The 13,862-nt window shown below is 38.8% G+C and overlaps 1 protein-coding gene across 2 annotated transcripts; it reads right to left on the bottom strand.

Annotated features, from left to right (window-relative positions):
• Positions 1-6,711: 6,711 nt before the first annotated feature.
• RWDD4 (RWD domain containing 4) lies at positions 6,712-13,716 on the bottom strand. 2 transcript variants are annotated; one of them, XM_075500246.1, is made up of 7 exons: positions 13,530-13,716; positions 13,099-13,179; positions 10,547-10,656; positions 10,292-10,436; positions 9,395-9,509; positions 8,363-8,412; positions 6,712-8,198 (listed from the first exon to the last, which is right to left on the bottom strand). In XM_075500246.1, the coding sequence occupies exons 1-7, from the start codon at positions 13,551-13,553 to the stop codon at positions 8,142-8,144; spliced, it is 582 nt and encodes a 193-aa protein (XP_075356361.1). In that variant the 5' UTR covers positions 13,554-13,716; the 3' UTR covers positions 6,712-8,141. The 2 variants fall into 2 exon arrangements, with proteins under 2 accessions (XP_075356361.1, XP_075356362.1); XM_075500247.1 differs by having other exon boundaries at positions 8,196-8,286.
• Between the last annotated feature and the right edge of the window lie 146 nt (positions 13,717-13,862).

Genomic DNA, 13,862 nt, shown 5'->3' with positions numbered 1-13,862 from the left:
ACACTGACCAGGCCTGCTTCCTTTGGGTTCATTGATACAGCATCTAACAGAGAGGGGCTTGTGTCTATGAAACAAAGATTACTGTGATGACCACAAAGAGATTCTGCCCAATCTTTACCAGTCAGAGATTGTACTAGAGGCCTCAAGTATATACATTTAAAACAGGAGAAAATAAATCAGGAGGGAGACATATTGTAGCTTGCACATTATATTATATGCAATGTGACACAGATTATCTTAATTAGTTCCAGGTGTGAGGCATCAGCACCAGTCAGTAGTTTATATTAATTTTTTTCTTCCTCCCCCACCCAATATACCTTTCTATATAAAAGCTATGAAGGAAACACCCAGTGATGCCGAGTACCATTTTTTTCCCATGCTGGGAAGAAAACCAGGGGAGGTATATTACCTGTAAGTGTGCACCGCGAAAAGAGGTAGAAAACTCTTATCATGCCATGAAATTAGGAAAGACAAGGTAACTGCTCTTGCACTCATCCGACTGAACAGTTACTTGACACATACACACACTAGCTAATAAGCTAATATATCTGCTTGCACTCAGAGCATTTTAAACATCACAATAAGCAAGTTAACGAAGAAAGGAATATACAAAACTATTGGATCCACATGCATATAAGCTACTACAAATATCTTGTAGAACTTCACCTTTTTAACTCTTTCAGACTGATTGTAATGCCTGTTAACCAAGTCCAGGTAGCCTTCGTTGACAGCATACATGTGGATTTCTTTTGTCCCGGAGAAGTAAGCAGTGTATCTCCTCTCCTTCCATCAAATGAAAAGGGATTCAACTAGAGCTCATTAACAATACATTAGAATCTGCACTGACTTCTGTAACACAAATTTATTGAAAGCAATGCTTAATCACATGGACTGTAGCTATATAGCCAACCTAAAATTATCCATAAGCATTTATATGTCACAGATCCTCTGCATGGAGACAGACTCTGAAACAGGCACTAAAGCCACTCAGATCCAGTCAGTTTTATTAAAGCAAATTCATTTGCCTCTATACCTGGTCATCTGGTTTCAAATGTCCACTTTGTTCCAGGGAATGTTCTGTTACTTTATTTACTTCTATAAAGCAAAAACTTTCTTCCCTTTTCAGATTTAGGAGCATACTAAAACTCAGGTTTTTGTAGTGCTTTCCTACTAGCAGGGATACAAGGAAGCAAAGCACTAAGCATCTGCTTGGACACTACCAGGGGAAAAAAAAACCACAAACAAAATCCAAAAAACATGTAGTCACAGAAAGAAAATCTTCCTATGCATTCTTTTTCATATAAACATCACATAGGCAGCTTTAATTTTGGCACATTCTTATTTCTGAGTAAGATTGATTTCCTTCCTTTCAGTGGATTTGTAACTTTAGCACTATTTTAATCTAGGAAATAAATTTCTATACTACATCCTGTACTTTTATCATCTAAAGACATAGGGAGGGGGGGAGGGGATCATAATCATGTTGTATGCCAGTTAACTAAATCCTGGTAATATTCTAGTGCTGATCTTCAGAGAAAAATATAAAACTGATAATGCAAATTTGTTAAACATCTATAGAGGCTATGTACTTTTTATCAATGGGCTGCTACATTTTCCCTGTACTATTATAAAATCTCTCTCTTCGAGGTCAATTGAACCATAGTTTTCCCTGTAAATAGAGATCAAATGGTTCCCCACGGTGAAGACAGCAGCTCTTTAGATAGTAATGCTTTCTTCACATTTGTTTTTCCTGCAGGAAATCATAAAATGCATTACTGACAGAAACACTTGATTTAAAGTAAGATCCTGCTCTGAAGAGTGACTCCATACAAGACAATGTTTATGTTTATCGCCTCTCAGTGACACTATAACAGATAATTGTCTGAGAAGGAAAAGATTATCTTTTCTTGAATGATATCTTCCAAACTCATCCAAGACTGACTTTTCCCTTTCACTGATCATTACCAGTAATAAAGATACTGCGGAAGAAATTACGCCCTCAGACACCCACACAACCCCATTCCTCTCCACTAAGGCTGTGCAGTTATAGTTTGGCTTTCTCTCATTGCTGTGACCTTATCCCATCTTACAACATAAGCAACTTGCAGTAGGCAATCACAGTAAGAGTTTTCAAATTTCTGCCATATTGTAAACATGAATACTTGAAACACATACTACTGTAGGAACTACAAGCATGAATGATCAGACACAGCAGCAAGGGATAGCTATGTAAAACTTTAAACTAGACAGACAAACTTTCAGGTGAACACCAGTGTTTGGACATAGATTCTTATATGTCTTGTGTAATTCAGCCATTTGGAGTCACTCCTCACTTTGCTCTGAATGAAGGAGAGAGAAGAGAATCAGTTAATTCTTTCACCTACATCAAATATTCTAACATGATTTTCCAGTGACTAGTCAGTATGTTTTGTCTTAATTTATTTCTGAGAGTACACCAGACTTTCAGAGGTGCTTCCATGGGCTCAGAAAGAGTAACAGGAAGCATAACAGTCAGACAAATAGAAATTCTTCTCACAACCATGGAGCAGCCCCATTCTGAAACGAAGCCAAATCCATGTTGGTGAAAGAACAAGTGACAGTGACAGAAAGAAAATCTACAATCCTCATCTTTTACCATAACCCAACCTCATGCCAGCAACCATAAGCTTAGCTTTTGTTTTGTTGTGTTGTCCGGCAGCAGTGAAGAGTTATCCCCTATGCTCTTCTAGTTTTGTGTACAACAATGTTTTTCCCCCTCCACTTCCTCCTCCAGTCCATCCAGAATTCTCACGCTTCTGGTATTTTCTCTGTTGAACGAACATTTCCTCCCCCCTTCATTCTGCTGTTAACTACAAGTGCTTAGGGTACCGTACTATAAGCCACAAAACATAGTCGAAGGAAACAATTTCCAAAGGGGAACTATTTCTGGTGCAGACCAATTCAATGATTTTCACAGCACAAAGTTCACAGTATAACCCTAAACCACTTGTATTGCCTCAGATGAGAGGATTATAGTCTCCCTACGTTTGCACTTCTACCAACAGTCCTATATGAAGAAATGCTGGCTTTTTTCCTACTGTTCTTTTACTCACCAAAATCTAAGTGCTCATCGGTTGGACATGCTTTATCTATCCACCCCACGTACAACCAGTTGCAGTGGTACTGCAGACATTAGCAGCCTTGATTTCACTGTCAGCTGTGCCAGGCTGACCAAGGGGTGAGCAGGATATGCTAGGTACACGCTGCTGATCAATCACAGCTGTCACCCCTCCACCCAACATACTTAAAGGCAGTCTGCATTATTCCCTGGGATTCAACACGTTACACTGCAATGGAGCATCTTTGGGCTTGGTACTAACAGCACTGAATGCACTTGTATTTAATATCATGCAAATACAACTAAAGACATCTTTGAAGTTTCATCTGAAATAAAGTATAAAATACCAATGCGATAGTGACAGTTCTTGTACTGCTGCTGTACTTTTTTTTTTTTGTATTCTTCAAATACCTGTATCAACAACAGAAAGAGCTGGACAGATTTTGGAGAAGAGGTCACTGTGTTTCAGAGATGCCAAATAATTTTATAGCAAAACCTGCATACATCCTATGCTAATAGCTCCTGTAAGTTGAGGCTGGAAAGCGCACTGCCTAGTGATGTGCTCCAGAGCACCATAAGGACTGACAGAAGGGAAAAAAAAGGGGCGGGGGGAAGAGAGACTCCTCACCTCCTTAACAGCAAGCAAACAAACCACAAAATGATAGCCTGCTGAGAAAAGTTTTGAAAGAAAAAAACAATGCATAGCTTAAAATTAATTAACTTTCAAAGGCATTAGGAATATTAATGAATTCAAATATGCGCAACTAAAAGACTGAAGAGAAAAAATATTTTAAGTTAAATTTCAGTTTAAAACCCAATGCTAAACTTCATTTAAGCATTGGTATTGCCACCTCAATTTTCTGCACCAAACTTGTCCCAAGGAAAGATTCTCAGAGACAAATTTGAAAAAGAAAAAAGTAAGCTATGCTTGATCAGATGAGATTTCCAAGTGGTTACTGCAACAACACTATAGATAAAAAGTATTTTTTTAAAAAGCCCTTTCAACTAGTGCTTCAGTAAGGCAATTAGTATCCATGCAGTATGGAAAATTTTGTAAACCGACAAATCCCTTTTTAATCATCCTGTATTTTGGACACTTGCTACTTTCACTTTACTGTTACTAGTATTGACTCTTGTCTTCTCAGGCCAACCAAAGCTTTACTGCAAACCCCATGAATTTCAATAGGTGGTGTATCCCTACAATCAAGAGACTCTTGCCCTACTGAAATAAAGCATAAACCACCGTTTTTCCACTGCCAGTGGGTTTTTACTTAAAAAAAGGTGGTGGTGGTGTACTGTTCAACAGTGTTTAGAATTTCCTCAGTAGTCATGATCTCTATTTACAGTTGTGCCTTTCTTGATAAGAATCATTACATTTTCCCTCCCCTCAGTTGTCAGTGCTCAGGCCTCTCCATAATATTAAGTACCTAGATTCTTGAAATGACCCTGTTCCAACCATCACGTCATATGAGAAAATGGTTTAATGACACAAATTACCTTTCAAAATTTACACAGAAGGAAAGAACTGATACAAAAATTCCCAATGCAAAATATTTCCCTTGATAGTAGACTTTCAAACAAACACGTTTACTAACAGAACCAGAGAAGCTTGCTTGGATATCTGCACAAGAGTGTGTGATTTATAGGCAGACTAGGAGCTGAAAAATCAGGCATTTCACAAGGTTAACAAGTCTGCCATTACACACAGTAACACTATAAAAGCAAGAGATGTGGTTCTTATTTGTCCTTCCCCCACCCTCCCTAACTAATCTATTCAGATAAATTGTCATGGCAACTTGATTCATACGCCAAGGATACTAGCAAAGACAAGTCAATTCCCCTTGGAGATGCTGTGAATAGAAAAAGTCCTGCCCATTCTGATGCTGGCAGAAACTAAAGCTAAATGCCCTTCCCTGTTACAGGCTCACTGTGTACTACCAGAGCAACTTCTCCCCGCGGTGTTACTCCCTGCCAGACACTTTTGCTCAGATTGCAGCCGTGAGCCTCCAGTTTACGTCAAAGGCAAGATTGCATCACTTGGAAAAAGTCCTACCTTGTGTACTTTACCAGCTTTTACTAATGTGAGTTGAGTTCAAAAGGAAATGACGACTTTCTGAAATTAAGAATTCTTTAAGAATCTATAGTATTTTCCTTACTGAGGAAGCACATACATTTACCAATTTTAACTCCAGTGTTTCAGTAAAAACTACAGCTTCTTGTCGGATGACAGCAGTACAGACCATATTTCTTTCAGATCCCTTCACAGTCTCTTCAGAAGAGTGAAAACCACAGAACAAATTCAATTTTTTTTTCCTTCACCTGCAGTCACAACATTTCATGTAACTTTTTTTCTTTATATATATGTATATATATATGAAGACAAGCAGTAATTTTGCAATATATTTAGTGTATCCTCCTTTGGTAAAACAGAAATAATTTAAGACAATTTAAGAGAACTATATTAATGTATGTTGCATATAAGCTCTCTTGACACAGACAGTAGCATAAACACTTCTACTCCATCAACTGAAGTCCTAATATGACAGTCACATAAACTATCCTCTCTTGGCTACAAAGGCAAGATCTTAGCACCACTGATCAGAACATCCAGCCTGCACCTCTAACACCCCTCTCACCAAATGCTGTACCTAGTGTGTGCAGTGGAGTGCACTCTTTCAAAGAGACACCTGATTTGCTGTGTGTACTAAACATGATGGATATTCTCCTATGACTCTCAGTGGGTTGACTGACCCTCATATTAATAACACACACAACTACTCTGAAGAACATGTAAACATATACCGAAAGAGGGAAGATACAGTTCTTCCACCAATTTTTGGGAATGCTTTCTTTGCAATAGAAAATCCTTTGCAAATACAAACTTGGCCCTAGAAGTGCAGTAAGCAATACACAATTTAAAAAAAAATAAACACGTACCACAGCAGATAAATAGGCATTTATTAAAGTTAATCTCAAAACAAACAAAACTAATAAAGGACATTAAGGCATCTTGTATTCAGTAACCGTTCATATAGTAAAGATGACCTCTCTTTCTGATAGAAGAGAGCAGATTAGGAAAAAAAAAAGTTCTCCCAACACATTTGGCAGAATGCTGACTTCTTCCCACTGTCCCACCACTCAGTCAGCAAACGCCTCCAAGGAATGCCCATTTCTCCAACAAAAGAGCTACAAAATCTCAACACTTATTGAGACATGTGCAAGAAAGCACTTTTCCCTCCCCTCAGACATCCAACTGTCTGTAAAGATGCATACTGGAGAAAGACTAACAGATGGATACTGCAGAGAATAAAGAGGACATACTCCTGCTGTAACCACTCATTTTTGAGCAGACTAGAATATTTGGCCTTGCTTTCGCTAGTATTTACTATTTCAGCCAGTAACTAGTGAAAACGGGACCACAAGCTCTAGTCTGTATTGCAATGTAACAATTTTTACGTTCTCCTTCAACATTCATATTAGATAAACAAATGACAAAGGTCTTGTTTCCATGGAATAATTTATTTTGAATTATGCTGTCAAATGACCAATCACTGTTATAGTGCTTTTTTCTTCAATTGGAATAAGAACATCAGGAAATGTTTACAGTATCACTGGGTTCACTATAACAGGATTTTACTACAGAGTAAAATATAAATTAATAAACACTGCATATAGCACTACTCACTTCACCACATTGGCGCTTTATATCCTTTGTCACATTCTAACCTTCATTTAAGGCAAGTTTGTTTTTTTTTTTCCGAAGAAGACCACATAGTCTCTAGATAAACTTGTGTGACTAGGTTTGCGAGTTACGAAATTGAGCTTTATAAAATGTTTACTTCAACAAATACAAAAGTTATTAAGAGAAAGATGGTGACCCCAAATTGCACTGTATTAAAAGGTGGAGTTTCCTTGTACCAAAGTCCTTTATTCATCATCTTTAGAACCAGTTTTGCTTAACTATAAAAGAGACACAAAAAGAAAGTATTCAAAGTTTAGACTGCCATTCCATTTATTAGGAAACAAGAACAACATTATCTCCATCTTACATAGAACACATATATATTTAATTAATAATACAGACTGATTGTGCTACTGCACCAAGAGACTGAAAAGCATCAAATTATTTCTTAAGCTTGAACACTAAATAAGTTTATTTCCTGAATGTGAATGTTGATTTTAAAAAAACAACACCACAAAACCCCAGAAAAATATCAGGGTACTGTTTCTATTTAATTTGAAGACTCCGTCACCAGCTCTCCAACATAAAAAAGATGAAGTAATGCAAAAAGTATCTCCACATATCTCTGAGAAAATTCCCGTATGAAAATTTACACAATACAAAAAGAGACACTAACTTACTATTTCTCTCTTTTTTAAAGCTAAGTTTATAATTATTATATGTAGTGCATCTATTGTGAAATCTATCTAGAATCCAAGACATCCACTACAAATAGCCACTTTTAACTCAGAAGGACTCTGCCCAAAACCACCATCATCATTTATTTGCTCTTATTTAACAGTTGGGACCGGTGTTATGTCTTGCACCAAGAATTACGTATAGATACGTAAAATAAAATAGTTTGTTTTCAAAATTGTCAAGCAGCTATACTGATTTCCACTGAATCAGCAAAGACAAGAGAGTGGAAGAAATCAATGCTGAGGGAACAAGTAGGAAAGAATTATTCACTGTAGGAGTTGCGGCAAAGAATGCTCAGGCTCGTAGGAGACAGCAAGGTGCTCCCACTTGGGACAGCTCCCTTTTTCTGCTTACTTCTCCATTGCCCTCCAGAACCTGGCAGCACCACTAACTTTATTTTAGATCTTGTTGCCATATGAAGACAGAATATTTGCAGTGCATTTGGCTAGCAAAGGTCTCTCATCATAAAACTAAAATTTAATTGCTCATAAATAAAAGAGAATTACTAAACCAACAAAGTTCAAAGAGGAATCAAAGTCCTTCTGACTCTATTCAGAAGCACTAAGCATTTTAAAGCATTTGAGAAATATGTAAATTAGAATCCAAAATAAGCAACAGTTCTGACTATTTCTTGCAAATCTTTTTAACGTTAAAAAAAGATAACTTGAAAATACTTACATGCTGGACACATATAGAAATGAATCGGACACCACAGTCAAATCCAAACAAAGTTAGGAAGAAAAGCAAGAAAAAAAATCAGATTAGTTTTCTTCAGATACAAGTACAAATTATTTTTAATGTACATACGCAGTATTTTCATAATACATATAATACAGTCATGTTACCTTAATTACGTCCACCCAGTTCCATCCTCGTGGAAGCTCCCCTTTGTTATCTACAGAATAAGAAGGTTTTATTTTCAACACACAAGCTAAGGAGAATCTTTATCTTCTCTAAAATCAACGCACAAAATTCTAAAGATCCAAAAACCTCAATTTCTCCACTACAAAGCCATGAGGACAAAAATAGATATTAATGTCTTAAACATATCTTGTTCTTCAAAGTAATTCTGTTTAAATAAAAACACCTCAGTCTATCTGACCTTTAATTTAGAAGGCAACTCCAACATGAGCTGGGCTGACCAGCAATGATGCATTTTGTCAAAGAAAGAAATTGTATGCAGCTTTTACTTTATACAGCCAACATTTAATATGCCAATTATACACTAGGTTAGGTAAATTATATGCAGAAATTGCTATCACAAGGTACAACTTACTGCTGCAATACGATAGTATTATCCAGATCATTATTAAAAATTAAGATTGAACACATAAAAGTCACCAGCAGGATTAGTTGAAATATTGAATGCTTTTCAATCAAAAACCTACCATTTCATTGAAAGCATAAAGTATCTGCAGAAGCACCTCTATTCTGAGAGTACAAACTAAATTAAATGTTTTATTTTGGGTTCCAAAACAAATACTTTCATTTAGAAATTACATTTTTAATAATGTGAATTATCTACAAGGGCCCATCAACCAACCACGTCTTTTGTTGAAAGTGAATTTTTGGAAGTCCCAAATGCTCTCCTCCCACAAGTATTTTTTTAAAACTTCGCTTGTGTCACAAATTGAAATAAAAAAATAAAACAAAACCAATGACATCTTGAAATCCCTACTCTATAGAAAGTTGCTTTGACCAGAACTAACATCTCAGGCAAGAATAATTCACCTAAACCAAGCAAAACAGAGACCACAGACTTGAAGTCATTAGTCTTATAAACAAATCACTACTGATTCTGACTCTAGCAAAATGTCACTGCTGTAAAATTTGGATTCTCATACTGCTCAAACAAAACAATATTCTAGTTCACAAACCTGTTTTATCGGCTAGTTTTCGTTTCTGAGTTTTGGACAACTGCTCCTTTTTATCTTTTTTCTTACTTGCTGGCACATCAGGAGTTCCAATTGCAATACTATTGCTTACTGAAGTCTGAAAAGGATAAAAATGGTTGTTAGTATTTTACATATTAGTTCCACAGTTATCTCTGTGTGTGATTACTGAAGCTGACATACTGAAATATTTTGACTGTCAGAAAGAAGCAATGCTGTCAGCAGTCTGCAGCTTTTAATCAACATATAATCACGACTGTAGTTTTATGAACCATGTGTTGGGGATCGGAATTATTCCCTTTCAGAGTTGCAAAGGGCACCTCTTACACTTTTTAAATGTAATCATAGAGTGTGATATAGTCTGAAGGCATTCAGACTTCCCAAACATGGAAACCATTCCTTCTTCCTCAAAGCAAATCTGCAGCACGACAATGGCCAATAACATCCTCACACAACACAGAAGCCACAAACAGACCCAGCCTGACTCATTCAAGACCATGGAGGTGCACTTATGCAATCCACTGCATCCCAGGAAGGTTGCAGTAATTTGCCCCCAACCCTGAGCAGACGCCTTCAATCTCTGTTTCAGCTCTCTCTAGTTTTGCTTCTGCTCCAAATCTCCATTTTTATGTTGCTCGGTGGGACAGAACTGCAGCCCACAAACATTTTGGTATAACAGCAAGATAACAATTAAATATAACAATTGAGACCACAGAGCATTGTGACACCATACTCTGTATGTCACTGTTTAGCCACTAACATGTGTATACCCAATATACTGATTAACAACTTCAAGACAGAGCTATGAAGTATTTAGAGTTGTAATAAACTTTTTTTGCAGTTTTAAAAGCAAGATATTAAAATCTGAATTTATCTACTTACCACAGTGTTAACAGGCTGATTTTCCATGAACAACTCTTTATTATCTTTGGCATATTCAAAAAGTGTGTATGTCATAGCAGTCCCAAGATTCGCTTCAACTTCTACCATTAACTTATCCAATATACTTTGTTTAATAGCTGAAGATCTACAAGAAATCATAAAAATCAACTGTAATCTAGACAGATGAAGAAAAGCTTGTCAACCAAAAAGCCCCCACATATAAGGCTAGGAAGTGAAGCTGTCATAAATACCTACATTGTGTTGTTGAAGAAAGCATCCATTGATATGACTGGTGCTGTTTGTGGATATGTTTCCGGCCAAGAAACTTCTATTAGAAAGGCTTTGGGATCTCCACTTTCGCCTATCTGAAGGGAAAAGAAAAATTTTATAAATCAACAGTTTCCAGTCACTTATTACGGATTACAATGCCAATATGCAAGTCTCACTTCTTTAGGACTATCCAAATTCCTTAAGATAACATCTATTTTCATAAAGTTATCAGTTAGAAAATAAAGCTGTTATCTACAAAAAGTATGAAATTTATGACATCAATATTAATCTCTACCCTGCAGTTTTCATCCTAGGAAAAGCAGCAGAAACATCAAAACTTCTCTTTACTTTTTTTCCTTTAATTGCTTGGTTTTAAAAGCTACTTTGTAGCATCTGCAAGCCAACTATTATACAATCATATATGAGAACAGAAAAGATGAAGCCTTCTTTTTTTTCCCCCATGCATCCAAGCTCAGAGCAATATGAAAACAAACCACAAGACAGTGTTGAAATAAAGACGATGATAAACTAGTGACCTAAGATAGCAAAAATAGATAAGAATTTCAATATTTACATCTCATCCCTACAGATATTTTATTTCACTATAAGAAAGAGTAAGTAGTAAAATATTTAAGAAGTCAGTAGAAGGAGACTGGATAAAAAAAGCATAACATTAGAAAAAGGCACACTTTAATATAAATAATCATGCACATCAAACCAATTTGGTGAACCCAAATTACATATACAATCCTTACAATTATGTTAAATTAAACAAAAACCAAATCTTTTTTAATTTAAAACTAGTACAGGTGCTACCAAAGGCATACTATACAAACAGAAATAACTTGTTTCACACAAGGATTTGGAAGACTAGTGCAACAAAGCTGGTTAAATCCATATTCTAAAACCACATGAAAATGCTCCCCTATTTCCATCATTTTAGAATAGGCAAAATCTGGCTTCATCAGATTATGTGGAAAAAAGTGTAGCCAGAAAAAAAGTCCTAATCAAAGTGAGGCTACTGTACTTAAAAATTGGAAAAAAAAGAAAAGAAAAAAAGTTGGTGCTTTTTTATTTACAGTGTCTGTTTCAGCAGAGTGGACTAACTGAAATTCAGAAGCATCTGTTTTAGAGGTGAAATAAAGAAATAAATAATAAAGAAGTAAACAAATCCGGAATCTGCAACATTTATCAAGACATCATCTACAGTGTTACAGTCCAGTTCCCACTGCTGCCAAGAAGAGAACTGGTGATACGGTTTACAGAGTTCTTCTCTCAGGAAAGCACTGTCTGTGCACTGAGCAAATCCATACAGAAAGCTGCGTGACCATGCTCCTCCTTGCCAGTGCAACCTAAAAATTGGGTAGCCTTACTTGATTGCAAAACAGCTGTGTTTTGTATGTGAGATTTGTGCAAGACAAATGAGGCTCAGAAAAATGGCATGCTAATTCCTTCAACCTTCTCATGCACTTACTTGCAATATGCCTTCTCGTAATACAAATTCTTCTTCATGGGAAAGATGTGTGATTGCCTTTGTCTAACACTAAGTTTTACAGTATTTAAATTGAGTTCTAATTTTTGACAATTATTTTTCTTCCAATAAAAATTATCAATGACCAAAGCTACTAAAATGTAGAAAGATACATTGTAGACTTGTAGGCATGTCCCATTTGCTCTTTTGTGGAAATTAAATTTACTAATAACGGTCCTATCAGTGAAGGAAGGCTGCACTTACATGGATGGGATTAAAGTGCTATTACTTAAATCGACTTATCCCATCACAATTACTGATGTTATTCTGAAGTTACTTGAGAAGTCACAAAAAGGTTATTTTAGATGCCTCCTCCCCACTACAGGGATACAGCATTTTCAGAAGTCTCCCTTCTGTCCCATGGGTGCCTAAGTTTTCATCAGTAAAGTTCTCTGGCCATCCAAAAATCTGTCTCAGTCCATGCCCAGAAGAACTTCCAGGTCTTCAAATTTGGCAAGAATTTCATGCCAGAATCTAATTGTGTATCTCAAGCTCAGCACTCCCTATATGTCTCTCCTAAGCAGATCACGCACATGCCCAAAGCATTTTGTGGATTTTCTCTTTAGCAGGTAGACAAGGCATGTCAACTACCTCTCGACAAGAGACTAAAACCTTGTAACTGAGTAACAGGGAAAGTTCAGAGCTTTATGTATAAATGTCTCTGTAAGTGACATTTCTGAACAGCTAGTTTAAGTATTACTCAGCATGCTGGCTCCTTCAGCCAGTTCGACAGTTCTAGCTATGCAGTACAGAGACGTGTAAGCAGGATGCCTAGCTAAGGGATAATAAACCCGCGCTGGGAGAGGGTTCCTAAATATTATGCATTGTGCTATCAAGCATCGTCGTACCAAAGATCCTGAAACAACGGCCCACGGATCTAGCCTTTACGGCCCATCGAATACCCGTTTGTTTTAGAAAAGCCCCGGTATGTCAACTACAACGTAGGAGAGTAACTTCAAGGCGAAACCTGCGCTGCAGCGACTCGCAGACCTTCACCTTGCCTTACCCTGTACTGGAAGGAAACCGGGCTCAGCTCCCTGAAGCACAGATCTCCCTCGTAGATAGAGCGCAGCGCTTCCAGCTCCATCTGCCGCACAGAGCAGGGAAGGGGGTGACCGATTTCAGCCCGAACACGAAGCTCGCACCCAGCCGCGGTTGGTTTGCGAAGCTGTGCGCGGCCCCGCCGGTTTCCCGCCCTGCCCCCAGCCCCGCCGCCGCCCGGCTCCCTCCTCCCCGGCTCGTCGCCCGCTCAACCGGCCGGCTCTTCCCTCCCGCTCCCCGCCACCCGGGCCGCCTCCCCTCCGAGGCCCTTCTCCCCACGCGGGGGCTCCTTCCCGGCCCCGCGGCAGGCGCGGGGGAGTCCCCCAGGCCGGCTCCCCCTCAGGCAGCGGCGCCTCACGGCCTCCCCGCCCAGCGCGGGCAGGGCCCGGGGCCCACCTCCTGGTCCTCGTTGGCCGCCATGGCGAGCGCTGCGGGGGAGGCGGCGCGCGGAGCTCCCCCCCGCCCCTCCTCCTCGCCGCCGCCGGGGCTGGGCGGGCCTCGCTGGCGCGGCGCGGCCCCGCCGGTGTCGCACGGGGAGGCCCGAGCGGCCCCGCCCGACGGACACACCTCCCCTGAGGGCAGCACGAGTCACCCGGTCACTCGCTGCTATTGGTCCCCTCTTCCTGTCGTCACCTCCTCCCTGTCTTCCCATTGGTCGGTTCCGCTGGTCTCTCTTCCTTCTTTAGCTAACTGGCTCCCTCGCCAGTGACGTAGAAGTGCGGGCGGTCT

Source organism: Mycteria americana, chromosome 4, assembly GCF_035582795.1.
Source record: "Mycteria americana isolate JAX WOST 10 ecotype Jacksonville Zoo and Gardens chromosome 4, USCA_MyAme_1.0, whole genome shotgun sequence".
In the NCBI taxonomy this organism is placed as follows: domain Eukaryota; kingdom Metazoa; phylum Chordata; class Aves; order Ciconiiformes; family Ciconiidae; genus Mycteria; species Mycteria americana.
This window is presented reverse-complemented; position numbering and strand designations above follow the sequence as displayed.

Excerpts from the sequence above, each read along its gene's own strand:
- RWDD4 (XM_075500246.1), bottom strand. The coding sequence starts at position 13,553 with ATGGCGGCCAACGAGGACCAGGAG. Across the intron at positions 8,413-9,394 it reads AAAACTAGCCGATAAAACAG|ATAACAAAGGGGAGCTTCCA; the intron begins GTTTGTGAACTA and ends CTTATTCTGTAG. Across the intron at positions 8,199-8,362 it reads ACTGGGTGGACGTAATTAAG|CATGTAAGTATTTTCAAGTT; the intron begins GTAACATGACTG and ends ATATGTGTCCAG.